Below are 26496 nucleotides of genomic sequence, written 5' to 3'. Positions count from 1 at the left end.
CAAAGCATTTAAATGTAGTTTGTAATATGGATACACACACACACACACACACACACACACACACACACACATATATATATATATATATAATACAGATGAGGGTCCACACGTGCGCCTCTTAGCGTGTAAATCGTTTGCAGGTATATATTGACAAATGCCAACACGAGGGACAGAAGTAGTCCACTGCAGAAAAAAAACGTGCAACGGCAAAGCTGCGACTAAAACCTAGTTGACAGTTTTTCACGCTGGAATGTTTTGCATAGCAACAGCCCCTCCCCCAACAGACAAGCAGGGATCCTCTGCAAATTACCCGCAGGGCTAAAAACGTAAACACCCCGATCTTCAAGGGGAAACCTGTCAAATCGCTTTAAAACGCCAATAGTTTTCATTTCGGTATGGATTTATGTGCAGTTTGAATTATAAGTGCGCTGTTATAGAGGAGTTTTTATGCTGCAGAAAATATTTGGCACGCCACTGAAATGGTTAACTCCAAACCCGGAAAAGGGCGAAGTCTGCACAGCAACAAGCGCCATGATTGCGTTGCACTGTGCGTCTCAGCAGTCAGCAGCTGGTGAGTGAATCTTTTGGTCCAGTAGTTGCATGTTACTATGCGCTTGCAAAATCTGTCACAGCCCTCCTTCAGTACCTTGCCAACAGGATCGACTCTAACGCGAGCGCTGTTTGTCGATAATTTGTCGCATTGGATTGGTTAGACGACGGGGATTTAGGGGCTCAGCTCAGCTCAGCTAACCACCGTCCTATTTTGCAATACACAGCTAGGAGATAATGATTTACTGTTAACTATAAAGTTACTGATTATTCTGATTCGCATTCAACCAGCAGAGATCTCTCTCTCTCTCTTTTTAAAAGTTTCTTACAACGCCAACTGGCAACTGAGATACATCAAAAATCAGGATGTTGCGTGACCCAAATTGCTCAAACGGAGCTTTTGGCAGAGCTCAATCCAAGCTTTTACGCGCGTACAGGGATCCGAGTCGGTTTCACTTTCGGGATGGGGATATTCCACACACATTTGGAACGTGACAGCCAAATCTGTATCCTTTGCGATGCTGCATCATTGTTTTTCGTGTTCAAATATTGCATCTTCTGCCTTATGGGGAGGCATCCCTTAGTGGGTGCGTATTGTGTAGTGCGTTTTATCGTGTCCTTTTTTTTTTGCTGTTGGGTTTTTGTTTTGTTGTTGGTTTGTTTTTTCATTTGTTTTCTAAATTGAGTATCGATTTGACGCCTGGATGATGTGTTTGCAGGGTGCAATGGAGCAGCTAGAAGAGGAACTTACATGCCCAATCTGCTGCGGTCTGTTCGAGGACCCGCGGGTCTTGCTGTGCTCACACAGCTTTTGCAAGAAATGCTTGGAGGGACTCTTGGAGGGGAATCGAGGTCCAGCTTTTAGGACACCTTTCAAATGCCCCACCTGCCGCAAAGAGAACCCCCACAACGGCGCAAACAGCCTGCAGATCAACTACTCTCTGCGCGGGATAGTTGAGAAGTTCAGCAAAATAAAGGTTATACCCAAAATGTCTGCATGTAAACAACACTCCGGTCAGCCTCTTAACATATTTTGCGCCACCGACTTGAAATTAATATGTGGATTTTGCGCAGCGACGAATGACCACGAAGGGCACAAGTTCTGCTCCTTGGAGGATGCGTATGAACGGGAAAAGAAGGCGTTTGATGAGCTGCTTTGCGGGGTGAAGAACTGGCGTAGCGCAGATTACCTGTCCTGCCTGGATACACTACAAGCCAGTAAGAAAAGGGCGCTTCTGTCGGTCAATAAGGACGCAGAGAAGGTAAAAAACTATTTCGAGAAACTCATCAGTGCCCTTGAATGCAAAAAGAATGAGATCCTGTCCGACTTCGAAACACTAAAGCTGGTGGTGATGCAAGCATACGACCCGGAGATCAGCAAGCTGAGCGCAGCGCTGGAGGAGCAGAAACGCGCGCTCAGCATCGCTGGGTCTTTCGGGAGCGTTTCCGACACCCTGTGCTTTCTGCAGCAGATGCAAGAGTTCCGGGACAAGTTAAAGCTGCTTAACAATACTCCACTGCCGTCTCGGAAAGACATGGACGTCGGTCCCCTTGTGCGTAATTTCGACGTTAAAAACTGGGATTCATTGAGGCTCAGGGAAGTGGACAGGATGTCGGTCCCCCATGAGAGTGGCTCCTACCGAATAGGGAACAAACGCATGGCAGTGCCCAGATGGATCAGCATTCTTATCCTCACACTTATCAGCTCGTTGGTGCTGTCTCTGCTGCTGCCGCACACCTTCACAGCGTATGTGACCAGGGAGGCTGAATCACTTCTCGCTGCACTTTTCTCTGTCTTTGCACATACCGGTGCGTGCCTCCAGGAAATCAAGGACATTTACATAGATGTGGTTGATGCAGGTCAGAAATATATCATGCAGTTAATCGACTCTACTGCCCGCTTTATTGACAGTTATAAATTACCCACTAACTAGATAGCGTTAACTCACAGCTGTCAGATAATTTAGACATGACAAGTGAGATGTAAAACTCTAGCGAGTACTTTAAAACATCTAATTCTTTACATTAGTTGTTTTTGTTTGTTTGTTTTTTGCCTTATTGAACAAGCTGCAACCTCGATGAAGCCATAGAATCAAACGAATCAACCCTTAATCCTCTGAGGTTATAGTCTTTTCATCAAGTAAACACCAATTCACTTTTTTTCCATGTGCAATCGATTCCTTTTTTTTCCTAAAAAAGAAAAAAAAATCATTTCATATTTGTTCAACGTGATTTTCACAAATAAATCTGAGAATTTTGAGTCAACTCTTTGTTTTTATTTAATGCGACAGCTCAGAACTGGCTGCTTTTTCCAAATGTATACATGTAAATGCAATTCGATGAAGTAAGCAAGTGCGTAATGAAAGAATGCAGTGTGATCCACGGCCTCTCTCCCACAGAGGCTTCTGCGCCATAGTGATGCTGCAGCCTCTTCAAGGTTATAAGCGTTACATAACAGGGCCCGTGTGAAAAATTCAGCAGGCTGCAGACACCGCAGCTCCCGGTGATCACACCGCTCGTTGACGTGTGTGGATGAAACCTTACATCCTTATAGGTGTCTGTCAGATCATAGATCTGCAGGCAGTCGTGCATACTATTTTTTGTTGTTGTTATGCGACTCATTCATTGCATGACTGTGTCCAGACAGTGAAGTCAATCCTGCAGAGTGGGTAATTAATAGAAGTGTGTATATTCTCTGGTTTTCTGCTGTGCGTCTGAATAGAAATGAAAGTAACTTTGAGGCCTAAAACTCAAAACACGTGGTTAAATTGAATTAATCTGGGTTAACTCAAATCAGATACTTGGCTTTTTTTTTCTTTTTTTTTAATGGATCAGAGTAAAAGGACAGTGGATTGTGACTAAAGATCAGTTATCCTGTTGTTTATGTATTCCCTATATGCATTTTGGAGAGGGAGACTCCATAAGATCACGCCACAAAGCGAATCAGTGATGTCAGCACTGACCATAATTCAGGATCTACGTCATGGCACGCATGTACATATATATAGCTTTCTGTTGCCAGGCAAATAAAGCATGGGTATAAAAGTAGGAGTCTCTATTAATTTTTAATTTTAATCTCACGCAAATATAAACACAGCCTGTTAAATGTTAACTAGATAAAAATGAAACAAAACTACTGGGCGGCTGTATAACTGACTTTTTAACACGGCCATAAAGACAGCGCACGGTCAGCCGCTTTATACCAAAAGTGAGAATAAAAAACTCCAAGCTCTCATCTGGACAATCGGCGGTCACTAAATACTCAAATAATTTGTGAATAATCTTTTCAGTGTAGCAAATATCACATTTCTGGAGCATTTCCAGCACTCTGGGACGTTTTTAAACCCCATTGTAATTTTTTTTAAATTGCTGTTTAATGAATAATGAGTTTTCCCATTATTTTTCTCATTAGCGGGTACAAATTTTACCCAGGAACCAATTTCTCTTGGTGTGGGGGTGGATATGGGAACTAATGTACAGCCGTATATTAATGTAGGCAAAGGTAATAAAATGCGTCGAAAGGTATAAGCAGGTAAATATGCATTTTTTAAAATTACCAGCAGTGATAAAAATGCATATATAAACAATTCTAAGTCACTATAGGGAATTTCAGACTGCACATCGATTATCGCTGCTTCCACATTTTGATGTGTGCGGAGTCTGTTGCTTTTCCAATGCGCAAAATAATGGAATTTAAATGCAACACTGAGCATTTAAATCATAGCATTTAGAAAGACAAGATATAAATATTTCCAAAATTATAAGTAACATTTTTCCCCCCTTTCCCACCTACCCTGTCAATACACACACACACACACACACAGCTGTTTTATGTCCACCGTATAGTCTTGGCAATATTAAAGATTAAGATATTATAGATAATTTAGTAAATCCGCATGAATGGTATAAAATATGCTTAATGTGTATATACAAGTAGGAGGGTTATATTGTTTGTATAATTTCGTAAAACTCAAAAGTTCTTGCAAAGAAATAAATCAGGGATAATAAAATCCCTGAGACTCTTTTATTAGAAATTCATAAATATCACCCTTGTTAAATGCACCAATTCTGTTTTTCTCTTAGTTTCATAAATACGTGATTTTCTGAACTTTTAATAATAATAATAATAACAACAAAAAGCGCATAAGGCCAAATGGAAGGAAACTGCTGCAGCTGCGTTTCGTCAGTAAAAGGGGAAATGTTGGACTAGACAGAATTCACTGTTCCCAAGGAAAAAAGAAAGAAAATGCAAGCACTTAGTTTGTTTCATACAAACTTTAAAAAAACGGAAAGGTCTGGTATGTATAACTTTACAGAGGAGTGTAACAACGCACTCAACTTCTCTATTAATCTTTTCTAATTTATACATTCACATAAAGCCTACGTGATGTTTTGAAAGAATACAGATATTAACCAGCTTAAACGATCCTATAGCAAAGGCCTGTAAATCGAAGTTAAACGCTTTTTATTTATGAGTCTGAATCTGGATCATCGTCAGCATCATCCTGGCAGGACTTAAAATGGAGGGCTTAGCCCGCCGCCCGAGCACAACTGCAGATTTAGTGCACAAAATATATCGCTATAGATTAAAAATATAAAGGCACTTATAATGCAAAAGAATATAAGGTAAATTCTGACCGCTATAAGCAAGTTATTAAAAAAAACCAAAACTATCGAATAAACTGAGCCCAAATTATATTAAAACCGTATTTTCTTTTTGTTTTTGTTTATTTTATTTTTTTTTTAAACACACTACAGACAGTGAATTCATCTTGATTTTTCAGAAGCACTCCTGGTGTTTGGGCGACAATCCAAGCATGATTGTAACGATTTGAATCCGAAGCAAATCTGTCACTGCGCTTTGCTGAATAGGCCCAAATATCCCAGCAGCGCTGCAGAAAGGCCACGCAGGCCATTGTGAGCATTTCTTCTCCAAGGACGGCGGCGCTTCTTAAAGCCTCGTTAATAGTTTCCGCTATCAGGAACACAAACGCTTTTCCTGTCCCTTAAACTAAAGACTACTAAACACACCACACCGACAAAAGTTTAGCATGACAACTTGAAAACACACTGCAGACAAAACAGAATTAAAACGTTTTTATTCTCAAAAGGTTTACACATAATAGTGAAGTGTAATAAAATGTAGTATACATATTTTACATGTCAATACAATATGGAATAGACATTAAGTAAGAATCAGTGAGTCAACCTGTACCTGTAAACATTTCTAAAGGCCAGCCTCTGTTTGCCACCACCTGAGTGGTCCGAGTACACTCAGTGGTGGTTAGTTGCTGTGATTGTGAGTGGCCCGCTTTGCTTCAGCAGTACGATCAATACTGGAGACTTCAGCTAGAGTGTTAACTCCAATATTTACGTGCTGCTACAGTAAGGCGACCAGAAAATGAGAATGGGGAAGCCCAAACAACTTTCTCATCACAGCTGGGGGGAGGGAGAAGAAAGGCTATGAGAAATTAATTCAAGTCAGTAAAGACTACTGTTTTTTGCAAAAATGACAGTATGTTACCTGTTACCTCAAGCTTTCACTGCAACAGTATGTTTGGTGGAGAGACTGTGAGATAATAGCTATGTAGTATATTCAGGCTTTAGTGCGGCAGCACAGTATGGCCTGCATCTCAGTATAACCCACAAACCATTCCGTGCTGCTACAACATCACCAGAACTGCTGCTGCGGTCCTTCCATTCAAAACAGTCTCTGCTTCTGTGTTATTTGCGCCGTCTTCATCTTCTGGCCTTCTAATCCTTAGCACATGTTTACGGATGGATACAGAGCCATTACCTATTATTTAAACCACCTAAAGACATTCAGGTGATCACCAGAATCAGATTGAAGTTTCCAGTCTTCTCCTAAAGTGGCCATGGAGACTCGGCATCTGAAACACACAAAACAAAAAGAAAAAGAGAGAGAGAAAAGGTTTAATATAATACAGAAGTCATTCTCAAAATATTAACATTAAGTATTAAAGTGTTCTTTGTGCTGAAAAGTATGTGGACAGGAGAGCTTCACACTCTTGCGTTTGTTGAAAGCCTCATCTCAAAACTGTATGGGCATTACTAAGCTGCTGCACTCTTCCAGGAAATCACTTATCACAATTTCAAAGCCTGGCTGCCAAGATTTGCACCAGTTTAGCCACAATGTAAGATCGGACAATGATGCTGGATGATAAGGCCTGGACCCTTGGCTAGCTGTCGGCCTCCAGTTCATCCACAAGCTGTTCCAAGGGATTGAGGTCAGAGCTGTGTGTAGGCCAGTGGAGTTCTTCCACACAAAACTTGGAAATATATTTCTTTATAAATATTGCTCAATGCATGAAGCACTGTTGAAACTAGAAGACTTATTCCCCAAACTGTTGCCACATTTAAAATACAGAAATATTATTGTATGCTCTACAATTAGGATTCCCCTCAACTTTGAGCCAAGCAGCTTATAGGAGCACCAATGTCCACAGACTTCGTAATGTACTTATAGTTTTACATCTGAAGTTTAAAGATTTTGCAATCTACTTTTATAAAAAAAAAAAACACAAGTAGGAGTCAAAATTAAATGACTATTTATTTACACCCTTGCAAATAAGGCAAGGACTGATTTATGTCAGCAGTGTAAAACTATTTGACAAGGCACTTTTCTAAAAGTCAGAAATCATTACTAAATTTCTCCCTAATGTAAACTTGCAAACTATTGTTGCATTTTCATTCCACTCCCATTAGTGCTACTGGCAGATGTTCAAACATCCAAGTGTAAAGCTAGCATATAGTGCAGTTCACTGTTCATGCTCCATAGAAACTACTGAAAATAACTTAGGTTTAAAATTCATCTTAAACTAGGGCAAAATCAAAAGAATAAGAATAATAGCTTACTTTAAAAAATTAAAATTCAAACAAAGAAAGGGGGTCATATGGAGAGACCACAAATATAAAATTCACATGAATACTAACAGATATTTTGCCTTTTCAGGAGCCAGCACACAATAGGTCATCTGAAATGCAGATGAAAGCAAATGCAAATGCAAAAAAAAACAAACAAACAAACAAACAAACAAAAAAACCAACAACAACAACAACTTTCCCCCCCAACAGCTCAGCAAATAAAACATCTTCCAGTTATTTCAACTGAAGAATATGCCACCCTTGATGTAAAAAGTTTTAGGCTGCTGTAGTAAATGTCAACAAAACATTTAAATCTTAAAACATGTAGAAGGTGTTAAAACAAACATTATCCCGATAATAATCCCATGGGAGATTTAGGCCAACAATTGTTACCACTAGAGGTCTCAATGGACCTGTAATTATGACCTTAGTCTGAAATGGACATGATAGCCTGAATCTGATAAAGTCTCTTGCATACTTCCTCTCCAAAAAGACACTGATAAGTTCGGCAGTTGTTTTCTTTCTCACACAAACTCCAGTCTAGTTCACATGAAAGACTAAAAAGAAAAGAAAAGCCACAAACATTTTTCTTCATGTGATAATGAAGGTGTGAGTAGGGATAACAACAATAGTGGCACAAAGGCACTGCTTTCATCGGTTATACTGTAACAGACAAAAGTCTTTAATTTGAATTTGACTTTAAAAATCCCCAAACATGTTGTATTTCTCAATAAAGTGTTAAACAGATGCAACTTGAACTATGATGACTGGCAAACTAAAACTTGTTATACCAGCCTGCAAAGAAATGTTGATTTTACCTCCTGTGCCATTACCGCAAAGTTTCTGATATCTAAAGGACATCGCGTGATTCTGACTTTAGGCAAATTAAACACCTTTATTAATGAGAGGCATTCATGATTACAGCCCAATTGCGTAACCCAATGTAGTCAACACAGGTGCAACAGCACAACTCAGCCAGACCTACCTGAGAGTGGCAGGTGGGTGGAAAAACAGTGAAGACCACTTAGTGTGGTGTATTTTTTTTGCCCCCTTTCCACTTTCCTCTTCTACTTACCCAGTTTATAAGTAGAAGTCTAGCCTGTAATTCACAGATAATGTCCCTTATTGCCTAACATTAAAAAAAAAAAACACATGGAGAAAAAAAACAAAAAAAACAAAAAAAACCCAAAACCATAGTACAAGCTAAGTCAGTATGAAATTAAACACTTCCTCAATTCAAATTTTACAGTTGATATCATGCATACCTAAAATATTTTTTGCACCTAAATGACAAAAAAGAATAAAAATAAGATTGTTACCAAGAAAACAGAGTTTTAAGACATTTGAAGCTGCTGTTAATTTAAAACTACAAACCAGGACTGTGCAATTGCCAGATTTGTGGGGCAAATTCTTGTTTTAGTCCTAGGCTAATAAAGTCCACACTGCCTGTTAGGAGTGCAACAAAAATTAGACACTAGTCTTCAAACAGAAATGCTACACACACACTTACTTCCCGATCACAGGGATTTGCCATTTTTAAGCTTTGTAAACGGAATAACTTGCAATAGCCATTCAAATAAAATAAAATAAAAAAAATTGACAGAAGACATGAGTGTGCTCTGCAAAGCTGCAGGTGAGAAATGACATCAGACATTGTTTTTAAAATCATAAAAAATAAATAAATAAATTTATGAGAAAAATTAATTCACTGATTTACAAAAAGGTTTTGCTAGTTATAAAAACAATGACAGCCCACTATTGTTACAGTGGATCTACTTTCCTGCAGAATAATCATGTATAATTTTCTCATCTCATATTTAGTTTGTACACACCATTTTTTTTTGCAGAACAGCCTGATCTACACTGAAGTTGCAATCAAACAAACCTAAAATACTTAACAAAAAGCACACAAAGAAACAAACCAGGTAAGTTGTGCAATTTCCTTATAAGCTGATCATTTCTTTCCAAGTCCAGGTGGAACTGTTCACATCACTGACTCCAACCTCTCCCTATTTTTCTCTCTCTCCTTTAAAGGAAGCATGCCCAGACATGTCATCTTCTCTGCTCAGCCTTTTTAACCCATTCCTACAGACACTTGCTACCCATACAATGACCTTAAAGAGTCACCTGACCCCAAGGTTGAAAGGTCAAGTAACCTCCTACACCCAGTAGGGCAAAAGGGACATGGACATGACAACCCATCACCTCCCCAGATCAAGTGGTCTGGGTTAGCCTCTTCTGGTCTGTTTTACAGAGTATTCTGCAAGTACAAGCACAAAATAAAGGGAGATCCGCATTGAAATCATCAACTGCGAAAAAAAACAGGGAACAGCAATCACATCCATCCATGTGACAAGGTCTTTGCAAAAATATCACTGATTAAAACTATTTGGCCATCCCAGAGTTACAGTGCATGGAACCACACTAAGACATTTTCTTCTCCATTTTACAAGCAAGCTATATCCTTACCCAATTACAAATCCGTTTCATGTAGCATGTAAGCCAGATAAACATCAGGGATTAGCCTAGCCAAATCATTGTTGTTCTGCATATGGCAAGACAACTGCACAGGGTAAAAATATACTGTGTTCACTGTGCCACAGCTTTACAATTAATGATGAAATGTTTCACCAACTACTGGGCAATATTTACACAGCATGAGATCTTTTCATCATCTCCACACAAAATAGATCAGTCCACAAAACAACAAAGGAATCAACTGTCATGGGGGAAGAAAAAAAATAATTAAAAAAAAAGAAAAAAGAGGCAGATTACCTTTAAGAGCTGTTTAAGAGCAACTCAGAAGGTGATGAATAGTTTTACTGTTCACAGTAGTCCAAGGATGCGACCAATAAAGAACTGCTTTGTTCCTTTCTAGAAAAACAAACAAACAAACAAACAAAAAATAAATAAATAAAAAAAATTAAAAAAAGTACTGTAATGACAGTATGTGTTAATTCAAGAAAAGCCAGTTACATTTGCATGGCCACTCACACATGTAAAGCAGTGACTGGGATTCCCTAGAAGCTCCAGCAATATTTTTTTCAAACAAACTAATTTGGTGCAAACAACAATCAACTAATATGCAAAGCTTAATTTGACTCATTGTTCCATTCATTTATTTTTTTAAGTGTTTTTTTTTTATAGTTAAAGCCATTTGTAACCACTTCCAGAGAAAGTACGGACCACACTGTAAGACTCCCCCATGCCAAACAGCAGTGTCTGTCATCTAAATATACAAGTACGTCCACAATGTGTGGTGAAATATTTAATCCAAACAACTGCTGTACCTGAACTACAGTATAAACAGTAATTCAACTGAGTACCACTAAGTACTAACCAAATACATTTCTGGTCTCTCCAGTTTTTTACTCCTATACTTTAACTCTCTCAAGTTTCCTCCTCCTGTTGCAAAAGACAGAGCAGCCATAAACAGGATGCAGACAATGCTGTAAACTGTGATGCAATATCAAAAGTTCGACCTGAGAACCCGATTTATAGTTGACCAACAGCATGAGGTTAGTTAAGAAAACCTTGGGCTCCAACTACCCTGAAAAAAATAATATTAAAAAAATGAAAAAAAAAAAAAAAAAAAAAATCCCAACTACCACAACCTTTAAAATGGCTGCTTGAAGTTTTTTCATTACACTCAAGCAGTACTTACAGATCGATGAGTAAGACTGAAATTAGGATCTAAGTAAGCATGTATGTTGAATGTGCATGCTTACATATGCAAGAGGGGCAAAAAGAGGAAGGAAAGGCAAAGTGAGAGAGAGTTGAATCACACACCCATACACTCATGCAGCAATTACACAAACAGACTATACTTGTTTTTGTTGTTTTGCTTATTAAAGCACAAATGTCTAGGTGAAATTTAGTAACTTGTCCTAGTTCAGTGTTTAAAAAAAATAAAAAGTTAAGCACACAACACAAGCAAAAGTCTTATCTGCCAAAAATAAGGCTTTTAAAAAATGTAAAGTTTTGCTGCAGTTGGCTGACTTTAAACAACACAAATAAAAAAATAAATACACAAACAGTGTATTATGATTATTGTGTGTTTTAAGTCTGTTAAAAAAAACAAAAACAAAAAAACCCCCAAAACATTACAAGAATGATTGTCGTTTTCACCAGGTTCCTTATTAGGCTCGACTTATCTGCTTACAGCTAGAGTGACAGTTACACACCAGTGAATCGACACAAGATAAAGCAGTAAACCCAAAATTACATGGGTTTATATTACTGTTGGAAATAAACCAAAATAGTTTTAAAACTTAACACTAACTAAATAAGACACTGTTTGTCACACTGTATGAAAATATCTGGTCTATGTGAACACAAACACATTCCCTTACTGGGGGTAGTGGGTGAGGTGTAATTTGTTTTAGAGCAATAAAATAAAAATAACAACATAAAAATGCCTTGAATATTTTTGGATAATTAAAGCTTTTCAATCTGACGGCATACTAGTTAATACTGTGAGATACTCTATAACCCTTGTGTGGGGGAAAAAAAAAAAGAAAAGAAAAAAAAAACTGAGAAAAAAAAGTTTGTGCCACAGAAAAACACCAATGAAAACACCATGTGTCTAACCAGGAGGCAGACTCTTGCCATGTTTAATCTTACTGGTGGTGCTGCAGGAGGTTATCATATTACTTACCTAAAATCTAAAATGTAATCATCAAGTAGATTATTCCCTAGCATTGTAACAGCTGATACCTTTCTAAACGTGCTGTCTGAGGCACAACTTCACTTAAAATAAATAAATAAATATATATATATATATTTTAAAGATACATGTTTTAGAGAGCTGTACCGGACCTTTTAAAATGACTAATATTCTGAACACAGACCAGCCTAATCACTTCAGTGTTCGAGACACATGACCTTACTTTAGGATGACCTCAAAAGTGCACTTCCCCACTGAACAGATTTACAAAAAAATATGATGAAACGATAACAATTATACATAAAACTGACAATTTTTTTTTTTAAAAGTCAGATTAATTCATCCTTACACTGCTTAACCTTACAACTTTTTAGTTAAAGAAATGTAAGGCTATATGCACTATAGCACTTAGTGTACGCAAAAATACATTTTTAGAAAATAATAATAAAGCCAATAGAAGGGCAGTATTTAAAGATGTGGCAAGGCAATTAGCAGCTGTAACTAGTACCATCAGCCTTAAACTATATGCTTTGGAGGATGGAAGAGAGAGAGAGAGAGAGCGAGAGAGAAAAATCATCATGCAAATCAGCACACATTCTCAAAAGATCACATCTAAGCTTGAGGCTTAACTAGAATGACCAGTGCTTAAAACTGTTCCAGAAAAGTGACTGACCATTTGACAGCTTCTATTTAATGGTGCAGAGCTGAAGCCAAGGCCAACTAGAGTAAGTGTTTAAAAAAAACAACAAAAAAAAAAACAAAACAAAACAAAACAAAAAAAAAACAAAACAAAAAAAAGAGAGAGAGAGAAAGAAAGAAAAAAGGAAGATCCAAAGCTGTCCCTATCACAGCAAATTTGAATACTATCAACTTTGCACTGCAAGAAAAAAAAATAAAATAAAAAAAAAAAGAGAGAGAGAGAGAAGGGTGGGGGTTCTCTGCAGTCTGGCTACAGCACATGTGAGCAAGTACAAGTAGAGAGTCACAGTTTATCAGGAAATGGGGGGTGGGAGCCTATTTTGCCAGAGGGGTCTGAAGAATGATGAGTCACAGAATGTCTGAAACAGCACATCGGTGCTCTGCAAAGAGTGTGAAAAGGCAAATACCACAGAACTGAGAGGAAACGTAAACCTGTAGCTTTTAATAGAGATCAACTGAAGGCACTGCATTAATATTTTTTAAGGGATTGTGAGGGGTGGTAGAATAATGCTGCATTGTAACTCTAAAATGAAAAAGAATGAGGTAAATATTTACACCCACTTTACCTATATGAGCACATTAGAAACATTTTAAAACCTATTTACCAGCAAGCAAGAGTCCAAATATTACTTTGATACTATATTTTGATCATAAAATTTCACTTTGACAAGGTGCTGCCCGCTCTCTTCTAGACATTAGAGGTGCAATTTCTCACTTTCCCCCTTCAATACTAATATCACAAATAACTACTCATGCTGCAGCTAATATAGTAACATTAAAGCCCACTTCAACTAAACTAGACAAAATTAGATATTGTAAACACTTCATAATAATCTACACTGAAACAAAGTGTCATTTATAATCACTATCACTTTTCGATTTTTGAAACAAAACATTTTCAGTGTGACTTTGTTTTATAATTACACTTTAACAACCAAGTACTCAGCAATACCCTCATCCACCTAAAGTATTACAAACATTTGACTACATAGCTTAAAAACTTACTGCCTCTCTGGCTAAACTGACACCACGATGGTTCAACAGGCTGACAGTTTCAACTTTTAGTACGAAATAAGCAGATAGACAAATGTTAAGAATCCCATTAAATATTTACAATTAGGTGTCTAAATGCCTACATTGTCCAAGCTCTACTTTACACCCATTCTTTAATTCTGCTCAAGTGTAGTGACCCAATTAGCCTTTTTGACACTGTAGGAGTAACATATGGTTTAATTATCAATGAAACATTTTTAAAACCTGTAATTCCAAACTGGCAGTTACAGTAGAATGAAATGGGAACTTGGTTTAAATATAGAGTTCCAGTTTTTCGTACACTACGTGGTACTGCATTATTCCCAACACTGGTGATCACATGCCGGTCACATTTTAAGTCATCATACTATTCAAAGAGTTTCATAATCCCACAAATTCTACTATTCTTGTAAGCCTGACACACCAGATGATGCTGTACAGTAATTTTCTCCTCCTTCACTTCTTTGCTCTGATGTCTCTTTGAAAGGGCTTTCCCTCATTTCCACAACCCAATTACCCTTAAAAATATACAAAATCTTGGTTTAGAAGTTTCACTATAAAAATAAATAAATTAATAATCATTTAAAAATGTTGCCCCACTTCTACAATAATTATCATACTATGGGTGTAATATGTAATTCCACAGAAGACAACTTTGTTGTTTCCAACCATTTAGTTACATTTTCATTCAAAGTCATGCAAACCTAAAACAATTACTTACTGCTGCAGAATATGTGTGACAAAATAAAAATCCAGGGAAAATGCTATTAGTAAGCCATGGCCTTAGAAAAAAAATGCATTTCAAGAAAAATGGAAAGGGATGCCTACACTCTGTAGATCCCTCATCTGAAAGAGTTTTGTTTTTTCAAATAATCTTAAGCAAGATCACCTGTTTACTAATGTGAATACGTAGTTATATGAATAAAGGCTACACTGCAAAAGATACGAAGGCCTCACATTATGTAACATATTAAACCGATCTCGACTTGGAAGGAAGTAGAAGGGCGGGTTCAGACGCGCAATTATATGGAGCCTCTCTTTTCCGTCAATATGCTTTATTTCTCGAGTAGTCCTGTTCGTTTTTAAAAACTAAATAAATATAATACTGAAAAAAGGTCACAAAATAGCCCCTACCCGTCATGATTGGGCCCATTTTTTCGGTCACTCGTTAGAGGTTAGACCACGCAGTTTCCCCTCCCCGGTTCACTCTATTTGAATTAAATCAGGGTCCATGGCACACAGAAACTGCTGCGACGCTAGTAAGAGCAGAAAGGAAGGGGCAAAGGGAGGCAGCGAGCAGTGGCTCCAAGTCTTTTACATCAAACTACAATGAACCGAATACCCTAACATTACAGCATGCCACGGGAATCACCACAACTACCAATTCCTCGTTTTTTGTGCGTTTTTATTTTGTAAATCTAACCTTACCTCAACTTTATTGCTTCGTTAGTGGCTGTGACAGCCATTCGTCAAACCTTTAACACAGCTATTAAAGTAGAAACATCATGTCGCGAGTTATGATTGTTGTCCCTTGGCTAAGAGCCACACGGATCATCTTACATTAATCTAAGGCATTAGAATATATTGACAGGCACAAATTTAAAGCAAGTACTCAACTCTAGATAAGATAAAGTCATATTTTAGTCATCGGAGTTGCATTATAACACAACCTGTCACTAGTAACGGCCAGACACAAACAAACAGAAAAAAAAACGCTAGTAGCCACTTCATGACAGAGATAGGGAAATAAAACAAAACTCCGTCATTATTATTGCGGGCATTACAGGGATATAGGTCATACAGGGATATAATAATAAACTTACCAGGTGTTTTTTGTCTAACGATCCACAAAACACTTCCAACATCACACATGCAGTTTAGCAGCTCGGAAAAAACGCCTGTCTCAACTTAAAAAGCTTGGTCAAATTAAGTTCCTACAAAAAGCACTGTGTCTGTTCCGGTCTCCTTTCGGGGTTTTTTTCCCCCTCCTAAGCCAGCGTAGGTGCCGTGTGCATTTGTTGACACTGCCGAATGCAGTTCGCCTCTGTTCCAGCTTGGCAGCTTTTACACCTCCCGCTCAAAACTGAGCTCCAGTGCAAAATAAATAGTCCATTATAGTTTCACTTTGATTAATAACAATCGATTGAAGCGCGTCTTCAGTGTGGTATAATTTCCCATCAAGTCTTTTTTCACCCAAATAATTCCTCCTCATCTCCTGACTAAAACGACCCGCTCTCGGTTTTTTTTTACCGTTACAGTGCAGCAAAGTCAGATATCCCTCTCTACGTGCTAGCACGCTAAGCTAGTAGGCTAGCTGCTAAAGAAGTACAAGCTGGCAAAGCTGGCCAAATGGCTAACGTCTCCCCTCCGCGGTCTTTTTTTCACGTACTCCTCGCCTTAAGTCCGTTCGTGCACTCCAGTTAAATCAATTTAAATATTTTGAGGCTACAATTACCTGTGTTTCCGTTGAAATAACACGACTCCTTCTCTAAAAGCGCAGTTTTTGAGCGCTTGGTTTCTCTCCCCCCCCCGTCTCGGAACAGCTTTCTACATTCGCAGCATCCTCTACCCGCAGCTGTCGAGGCAATCGCTGTTCACTCGAAAATGGCGCCGAAAGACTTGTCTCATTCAAATTCGATAGAGCCTTCCATTCGCCCTATTGGCTAAATACGGTGTCGAGTCTGCTTGCTGATTGGCTGCTGAAAATGCACTCTCGAATGATCTCGCAGCCCACCGCAGCGATCAACAAATTAACTCTTCAAGGCCTCGCAGTGTCTTTTACGGCAGCAACTAACGGGAAACCCTTTTCGTTCAAACTAGTTCATACGAGGATTTCTGATATGACACGAATACTCTTAGTAGAGACTGCGCACTATTTACAAAACATTGCAGTCTGTCTAAATACATAGTAAAAGTGGGAATAAAAGAGTGTGTGTAAAAAAAAAATCAACAGAATACAAGCTGGCCTATATTCATAGAATAAAATCTATATCGTTAGAAATACACGCATAATGTGTCCTACCAGGCATGATTGTACAGGAATAAACATTTACTGAGAGCTACAGTTATTTACACCTGCAACTATATCCATTTGTACTGGCTACACTGAGCAAATTCAGTCCATAGTGACCCACAACAAAATAGCAAGGATGTTGCACTTATGCTTGTGGTTACAATAGTTTGCTCTTTTCCAACTCACTGATTATTTCTTCTTAAGGCTTTTGCCAGTGTATAAGCAATCTTTCTAATTATACTTGCCATAGAATATTGTATATAGGAGGATCGATCCCATGCAAAGCATGTAAAAGCATCTTCCTACAGATGCATAAGAATTTGAAATACTTCTCTACTTCTCTTCTCCCATGCTTCTCTTACCATCTTTCATATAAGCACTATGAATGTCTATTCAAATCCGGTTAGTCATTTATAGGATGGTGTGGTTATCTGCCGTTAGCACTAAAATGCTTGCCTTGGAGTGACAGGCCTATCAAAGACAAGAATAGCCAAATTAAGCATACTGTAGACAGAAGTCTAACATCTGTGTTATAGGTCAACAAGTAACAGTCCCGAGGCTATGGAGATGGAAACCAAATAATGTTAATGTAACAATGAGCAAAAAAGAAAAGCACTGACTGAGTAAGGTAACACAGGCTCAGACAGCAGTTAAAGTCCTCCTTCCTAACTCTTTTCAATCACACTCTGAGGTTGGCTTTGTTTTATTTTCCACAGTTCAAACATTGCTTTCTTATCTTAAATTGCTGTGACATCATATTGCTGTGCCTAATTTTAATTAACTTTCCTTTTTAGCGAGGCTACACTTTTTTCTTTTGAACTTTTCACTGATTTATTTCCACGCCTTTTAAAGTGGGCTTGGACATTTCTGTTAAAATAACACCTTCTATAAGTAAGTAATGGGATAACCGTTTTCTCTCAATTTAGGATTAGATTGGCAACACTCTATAACTACACGTACCATTGTAGTATACATGCGGTAGCCAAAGCACGTACGGGTTGGGCTCTACTACAATAACCCCACTGTTATCACATCTACTGTAGCATAGTGTACCTCAGGCAAGATAAACAGAGACAGCCATTTCATCCCAATGCACACATAATAACAACACATAGCATTCACCTGCTATGTGAGCAGTTGGTTCCACTGGAAAAAAGAATTAGCGGCAACGGCTATTAGTTTTTAACTGTGCCTTAAGTCATTTTGACTCGTGCTAATGACCTTTAAATACTTAATATGTCTTTAGAGCATTTCAGGAAGCACATAATTTCTTTACATTGCAGTATATTGTAGTAAAAACATAATGCCTTTTACTTTTTGAGTACAAAAGCAGACCAGGAGAGAGAGGGCGCCCATTGTGTATGCATTCTGGTGTAGTGTGGACAATAGGGTGGAGAGGAAAAAAACACACTTGTTTACAGATAAACTGGTTTGGACAGGAAGCCAGTAAGGAGGAGCTCTGTGTTGTTAAACAGGCATGTGGAGAGGCAGGGATGAGCCAGCAAAAACACCACTATGACCATGGGAAGAATAGGATGCAGTACTCATAGACATTACAAACACACACACACAAACATACACACGAGTGCATGCATGCATTTCTGCAGTGCTTCCAGCTTTGATCCTTAGTGTACAAACAAACAAAAAAAGCGTAATCATCATCGCCCAAACCCCAAAGTGACCGACACTGTGGTTTGTTTGGTTTCACTATGATAAAAATTAACAAGACCCTCATGGGTCTCTATTAGCAGTGCCAAAACAGTAGCCAAGCTGAGCTCTGGTGAACACTATACAGTTCATCCTGCATTGTGTCACCGTCACATGAGCACACACTGCCTTCCATTAGGCAGGAGATCCTTATGACTCACGAAAACACAAGTCACATGTCACTACACAAATGAGCCATGCTACTCAGACTGCTCCGTTATCCACGGCAGCTTTTTTTTTCTTTTTTTCTTTCCCCCTTTTTTTTGCAGGCCTAAATGAAATCCACATCATAATGCATCTCTTCATTTGAGGGTTGAGACAGAGTGGAGCTCTCCCTTGTCCTCTGGTAGACGCGCCGAACAAGAGCCACAGTGTCACGTATCATGGTGTTTGACCACTGCAGGCAAACCTGGCTGCAAAGTTGCTACGCTGGGGTAGTTTTAGTTCAGCATAATTTGATTTCAGTTTAGATGACTCGTGTGCATGGTTGGCTGTTACACTCAACCGCTACCCACTCAGTGAGGGGTTTTTACACATTATTTTGGTTCTCTCACTTGATTCATGTGCTTCAAAAACAGGCCCACCCCCAAAACCACCACCACCAGACTTGGGGCTGCGTGATATGAAAAGGTGGGGAAATAGGCAGTAGTAACAGACTGAATATATCGTTCTTTATTTAAAAAAAAAATAAACCCAAAAGACAAAAAAAGCACATTAATAGCACCCAAAAGGGGTGAGTGAGGGTCAAGGGTGGTATTAAATCAGGAATAAACACCTGTGTAGCACAGAAAACACAAAGTTTGCAGCATTTCTGTCAACTTAAGGCAACTGCAGGCGATTTAACGTCGCTCAGGAGCATTAGGTGTTTGCAGATCGGAGAGTGTACGCACATTGTCAGCTCTCTGTGGCACATTGTTGCCTGCTGGATTAAATCAACCAACACAACAGAGCAGGTTGTGAAATTAATTCTTCTTTTTTTCCCCTTCTCCCACTGTATCAGTGTAATTTGGATAATCGTAATTTTTAATTACAGTCTGATCCATTCACACTGTAAAATCAAAGAAATATCACCTCATCCTAGACTCGAGACTAAACAGTACTTTTAAGGAGAGAAACCGCTTATTCTGCCACTCTTCTTGGTAAATATCAAGCTGTGTAACATTTAGGAACATTTGGCAGCATGGATCAAAGTAGAGTTCCTTTTGAAAGCAGCATATGCACGAGGCAGCCCTATGACCAACGCAGCCTGAAACGAAGCTGAAGATACCATAGGCATACTATATTAACATGGCCCTCGTCTTGGTCTTTAGAGAACACAATGAGCCCCACAGAAAACTCCATACTAGAGACTCTCCATTGATGTCTCCTTGGTTCCCCTCCCCCTCTAGACATCTGTAGCAGCTGCCCCCTTGTGCTCCTGTCAGCAGGGCAGAGCGTGTGTGTATGCACTAGTTGAGGTGGGGTTGGCTCGGAGGTTAGCGTGGGGCGTGTTACGACACCTCCCCCTTTGGAGGGGTCCGGCCCGCACACTTGTGGGACATCACATTTGTCAATGGCTAATAGTCACTAGCAGGTCATCCTGAAAACACAACAGAGACCTCTGACCTTTTTTTTTTAGCACAAAGGCTGAAAGGTGGTCACATTAGCCCTTGGGTGCTTTAAAATTTGGCACACACACACACACGTGCACTCCACACATGCATGCGACTCGTTTGCATGTAAATAATGTTTCTTATTTTGCTTTATGACAAACTTTCGCTCAATAAAGTTACTTGACAGATAACTTGCTCAGGTGAACGCAAAACTCACTTTAAAAAAAGAGAAAAAGATGAACTCTAACAGCCAGAATTCTTCTAAACACTATCACATGCTTGGCCAGCAAGTTCAGATGTTACAGCACAAGAAGCCCTTTTCACTTGTTCACTCCATAAGCTTACACACATTCTCACAGCAATCAAATTAAGTGGGCACAATTCATTGGACAGGCTAAAGCGATATCACTAACAGAGGACAATTATGGGGACAAACTATACTTGTCCTGGTGGTAATGCAGATAGAGTAGAAAAAGGGATTTCACGGAAGGCTAGGCTAAAGCAGAGAAATTCTCTATATTAGCCAAAGGATAAGCAAAGACTTCCATGCAGTCTGCAAACAATGAGCATCAGTCACAAAGCCAGCACAAGTCGCCTAATTTTCATCCTAAAATTGTGTTCTTGGACACTTTTTCTGTTGATACCAGTTGATGATGATACTGTGTTTTCCAGACTAAATGTGAAGTCATGTGCCAAAAGCCCAAATGATCCCATGCCTGATGGATGAAAAATAAAAAAAATAGAGCATAACCGCATTGACATGTGTTATTGCATCCTGAGTCAAAGTGGCCTCGTTGGTGTGTAACATAATGAGAGCCGTTTTCCATTCAAGGTAGGTTTAAATATAAATCTGACAACAAAACATTATTCATGCTGCTTCCTGAACTTGTAGTTTGTTTTTTAAAAAATCTCAACTAAACTGTCCACACCCCACACCACCTATTTTTATTTATTTATTTATTTTCAAGGCAGATTTGTGAGAGGGATAACAGAGAAGTCTAAACAGAAGCAAGAGTTAATCTTAGGGCAGTAGAGTTACCTTGGGTGTTACGAGCACTTTGTCTAGGTGTGTTTTCTTTTTTTTTTTTTTGGGGTCATTGCCTCAAGCTGATGACTGCCGATATATTTGGGCTTATGTTCTTTAAATTTGAGGATGACAAAAAAGATAAAGCCAAGTACTGTTTGAACAGCAGGATCAACACAAGTCTTCTAAGACCCAAACTATACAAAAACAATGTAAACAAATCATTTTTATATGCATATTTGCATGCCCCTTAATCAAATTAGCACATTAAAATTAAAATCCTGTAACAGTTAGAGTCACTAGAACAAGAAATACACCAAAAAGTCTCTGCGAAAGCTTCACAAAGCCAAGCAGACGGTTTTAAAATGACTATAGAGTGTCTAATATCATTTATGAACTCTAGTGGCATTCAAAAGACTAAAGGAGACTCACATAATAAAAACATCCCTCTGGCCAGTCCTTCTTTTATTGACAGTCTATTGCGAGCTCTCTGCTAGATGCTATCTATGACATTTAACTGTGTTTAGGTAATGGCATGTATCTAAAAACCACTACTGCCTCTGACAGATTTCATAAACTGTATTTACTGGCACTGAGCAATATTCCTACGCTCACACTGTATAAGTCACGGCGTTGAGATTATGTTGCTTTTATGTCTGTCTCACTTTTTTACCTGCGTCCAGAAACATTTCAATTAAACCTATTTATATGAAAAATTTTAACTTTTGATGCATGCAAGACCACATTTGAAAAAAGCTGTTATTTTACATGATGTATATTTGTGAAACAAGTAAATACTGGAATGACAGTAATATATTGAAAATGATATACACACAGTGGTGGAACATTCTGTTTTTTAATGCGCTTTATTTATTTATTACTTAATCTTGAAGTACCCAATGTGCTTGGAACATTACCAAATACTGTTCTTGCTTTCCATACCCGAGAAAATTAGAATTTACACTACTCACATACTGTACTATACTTTGATGCCAAAACACTGGCCTGTAGGTTTATGGGAAACACACTGAAGTCACGGCAGTCCTTAGGTAGCATAATGCTTTCTAGCTCTGAAAATAAGTCAGTTTAGTTAGATTAGTGCAGATTTTAATTTTTTTTTTTGTTTTCTTTTCTTACCTGCTGTAAGCTGATGAAAGGGCAATATTCATTAAACATGATGCCATTGTTTACATTAAAGGGACATACAATCACATCTAATTCAAGTTACTAATAAATGACTTTGTGCTATTATAAAAACAAAGTGTCTAGATTTGAGTATGACACGCTTAACTCAATTAAATGTTGGTTTCAGGTTGACTGAATGATATCAGAGAACGTATCACTGATACTAATGAGGCCTGAAATAAAGAAAATACTCATCTAACATTACATTTGAATACATTAAATACTCAAAGGTTACCACTGTGTACAACAGTATAGCAAGTGGAAACCAGTGATGCTGCTTGCCACAAAGCAGATTGTGTGTTATTGCAACAAAGTTGCTCTATGCAGCCGATTTGGAGTCCACAGCTTTCTGAGTACTGTGTAGCATGTAGTAGGCTTACCGATGCTGATCTGTATATAAAATCTGACAAAATTTGAACAAATTTCTTTCATTTCACCTCAGGCACTTTAGCTAAGGATGAGGAGACTGAGGACAGGCAGCAGTTAATCTGCTTATTGACGTCTGGTGGTCACTTTGCTGCTGTGTGAGAGGAGCAATCCTTATATTCAAGTTGACTTAAAAAAAGGTGCAGGTATCATAGCAATACTACTACTACTACTACTACTAGGGAACCGTTACTTACTATGTTGGGGGAGTAAACATTACTAAGTAGGCTGGAAAATATTATTCACCAATGCAAAGTCAACATCGGCCTCGCAAGCCTTCCCCAAACCCCCAATTTTAGCAGATACACTGGAAGAATGCCGATCGGAGATAGTCTCCTTACATTTTCCATTGAGATGTTATGATTCAATTATATGTTACCTGAACCTACTGGTATTGTAGTACCACAGTCATAAAGAGTGTCTAAGGCACTTCTCACACCATCTTAGAAATATGAGAGTGTGAGCAGATTATGGAAATCCAAAGAAGGTCTGAAATAATTTGATTTCACCCTGCAAAGACACAACTGATGTAGGCCTATTCATTGTCTTGCTTCTGGACTACAAATCGAGAATTCCTGCGGAAGTCCCTCCCCCCACGGGCCACTGTTGTATCCCGATGATGTAACCGCTTTCCAAATATAGCGTGTTGCTGATGGCTACGCGAACTCCGCACTGGCTGAGGCTGCTGTCAGTCTGCGTGACGTCACCGCTATCGTGTTATTATTGTAAACAGCCCGCCTGCTCTCCACCGACGCTCTGTGCCGAGCCGACTACTCCATCCAGTCCTTTGTTCATGCAGTAAAAAACAGCGACGCGACAAAGCGGAGTGATCGTCCGCCCCAAACTGCGGACCGAAGCTTTAAAAGCAAAGTTAGACACATCATCTGAAACGGTGACAGCAAATCGAATCAATAAAAACACTCGCATTGCTGCTCCGTTGTGGACATGTTTGAAGATCACCGGGATCTTCGTGCAACCGGCGACAGCTCAAGGCTGCTGCATGAATAACAATAATAAACTGGTAGCCCGTGTTCAAGACTTGCTAGTGCACAACCTATTTCTAATAGTGCCCCCGTCACATTTGCCTCAAACAAACTGATGTCTCGTTCACATTTGACGGATCTTTTTTATTTATTTATTTATTTATTTATTTATTTATTGACAGCAGTGTAGTTAAAGCCTTGTTGTCACTGGCTCCTAAGAGCCGGATTGTTGAAAAGGAGAAGGCTATAAACTTGTCATTCGTGCACATTCGTCTGCCACAATATATAACTTATACTCTACCTCGTCAGGTCGCCAACATTACCTCAGAGAGACTTTACTTTGTGTCCGGCGTCGCGGAGAATCGACCAAAACGACTCTTTATTTTTGCGTTGACTGACAGCGTACAGCAAACTCAACTAGTCGAGAGGTCACACAGCAAAAGTTGAAATTACTCTACTGAATGTTTAATAGCACTTACTGGATAAGCCTGGGCGCGTTTCAGAGGAATCGACTGCATCTCTCTCGTTGCCAGCCGGCCACTGGTGACACCCTCACATCGACATTTTCATCCAGGCAAGTTGACAACAACCTTCTATTCACCGACTAAGTGCAGTTTCAGCAAAGCTTCAAGGAAGTTGTTTCTTTTGTTCCAGTATTTTTGGTTGCGTCAATGTTGCGAAAAGGGGGGAGGAGGCGGAGCGGTGGATACACAGAGCGACCGAGGGAGAGAAAGAAAAAAAAACACACACACACACACACACACATACATACGCACACATCTGAGCGCACCATAGCCTAGTTCGCACGCCTGGCCATTAACGCACAGAGAAAAAAAAAAACCCTCATCCAAATCCGCCACAAAGTCTTCTCAACAGCTCAGCTCACGTGTCCGGGACGACCAGCATCTCTTCAAAGTGAAGCAGACAAGGCTACAAGGCACACGGTGCCCGGGTCCGATAGGCTGTCCAAGATCAGGCTACTACAGGTCGGTGCGCCCGTGCGCGTGTAGAGGAACGGGTGCATTTGCATACAGCGCGTCTCGGTAAATTGAGTTCCTGCACAGAGCCGCACAGCAGAGACGGGCTTTCTCTTTGTTACTTCGCCGAGCCACGGTCTTCAAAAGCAGAACGCGTGCAGCCTACACGCCTTTTCAACTTCAAACTAGTTTCCGGACAGTGCAGGGCGGTAACGCGTTGCTCAGTAACGCGTTACCCCCACAGCAAGGAGTAGGAGTCCTCCAGTTTTCTACCACTCAAAGAAAGAAAGAAAAAAACAACAACCCTGTGCTGTCAAACGAATTCAGCTTTCCTTCAGCGTAAAAGCTGGACTGCATTTGAGCAATAATCCCATCCACCATTTGCTCTCCCTCGATGTGTTATTTTCTGTCATAGATTTGTAGAAAAGTTCACTTTCTCCGCGCCAACAGAAAAGATTGAAGAATAATTTTGGGGCACACTTGAAACCCAGGTAATCCGATTTCCCGTTGTCCAACAACAAAGGGGATCGCAAAGCTGTGCAACAAGTACGGCGTAACGGATGGCACTTTCTATGATGTGAAAAATATAAGCATAAGCAGACTATTCTTTGGTGCAACGAGCCCGCCGCTGTTCCTGGAACGGAGAGGAGAAAAGCAGCTGAGACGGCTTACTATGCAGAAATAGGATCATGTTGGTTCATCGGATGAAAAGGTGAGCTGTTTTCCCCGCTGCTGTTACAGTAGCGTTGCGTCAGGAAGTTGTTGGTGTCAGTGAAGTCACCATCAAGACGCCCTTCTCTTCCTCCAGCTTGACGACCATACCAGCATATGCTTGAGACAGTCCGCTTGGTTCATTTTTGCGTCAAACCCCAAATCAACCGCTGCCTTCAAATCCTCAATGTCCTTGAAAATACGTTAACCTGACAACGTGAGAGGCTCTGATAAAGTGGATAACACGATATAAGTAAAACGCTGCAGAGTTCGGCGAAGAGGAAGTAAATTTCAAAGGTTGCGGATGATTTCTTTTTTTCTTTTTCTTTTCTTCTTCTTCTCTCTTTTTCTTAAAAAAAGAACAACAACCCTGAATCACAAAACGCATCTCTGATGAGTGCGACAAAGTTCTCACAACAAAACAACATTATTAAACAGGTAAAGATATTCCTAGTGCAAAACAGGCCTGTAGTGTGAGGCCTGCTCTTATGGTTTCACAAAACTCCCTTGAAACTGAATTTTCGCTGGTAAACAAGTATAGCATCAAAATGCAGGCCCGTGACAGATGATTTGCCAAAGCAACACAACAATAAACGCATGACCTCACAGACTGTGAAGACTGCATGAGTGGGTTAACTTGGATCAGAAGCACTAGTCCAAAAGACAAACAACACGACTGGAAAGATTTGACGTGGGTAAAATGCTCATGATGATGATACGAGAACTGAAGTTTGAAAGAAATCCTATTTGTGGGATAAGATGTTACTTTCATTGCGTGGAAAGAGATGTGTTGGAAAGCCAACATCCACTTTGTTAGAGCAGCAGAAGCAAGAGTAAATAAGATGCATTCGAAAAGTTGTCCACGTTGCATAGCAGAGGAACTAATTCAATTCAATTAACACTGGGCCAAGCATCCAGAATGAAAAGGTGAGCTTAACACGTTTAAAACAATGCAATGCAAGAAGAACGTTTGATTTTGCTTGTTTAATGCGTCATCCCTATTGTCTGTCTGACAGGTGGACGTCTCGCACGTCCCGCAAGGCATCT

General features: G+C 39.4%; 1 protein-coding gene and 1 long non-coding RNA gene across 4 annotated transcripts; one reads left to right on the top strand and one right to left on the bottom strand.

Moving 5' to 3' along the window:
• The first annotated feature begins 302 nt into the window (after window positions 1-302).
• Window positions 303-7094, top strand: trim13 (tripartite motif containing 13). 2 transcript variants are annotated; one of them, XM_005942172.3, is made up of 2 exons: window positions 303-571; window positions 1269-7094. In XM_005942172.3, the coding sequence occupies exon 2, from the start codon at window positions 1275-1277 to the stop codon at window positions 2481-2483; it is 1209 nt and encodes a 402-aa protein (XP_005942234.1). In that variant the 5' UTR covers window positions 303-571; window positions 1269-1274; the 3' UTR covers window positions 2484-7094. The 2 variants fall into 2 exon arrangements, with proteins under 2 accessions (XP_005942234.1, XP_005942235.1); XM_005942173.2 differs by lacking the exon at window positions 303-571 and adding an exon at window positions 578-1136.
• LOC102295726 lies at window positions 5632-26496 on the bottom strand. Of its 2 annotated transcripts, XR_006055418.1 has the most exons (3): window positions 24241-25732; window positions 10210-10308; window positions 5632-6440 (listed from the first exon to the last, which is right to left on the bottom strand). It is a non-coding gene; the product is annotated as an uncharacterized LOC102295726 (long non-coding RNA). The 2 variants fall into 2 exon arrangements; XR_006055417.1 differs by having other exon boundaries at window positions 5632-10308; window positions 24241-26496.

The sequence above is a fragment of the Haplochromis burtoni genome, unplaced genomic scaffold (assembly GCF_018398535.1).
Source record: "Haplochromis burtoni strain Fernald_Lab_line unplaced genomic scaffold, NCSU_Asbu1 Contig_333, whole genome shotgun sequence".
In the NCBI taxonomy this organism is placed as follows: domain Eukaryota; kingdom Metazoa; phylum Chordata; class Actinopteri; order Cichliformes; family Cichlidae; genus Haplochromis; species Haplochromis burtoni.
This window is presented reverse-complemented; position numbering and strand designations above follow the sequence as displayed.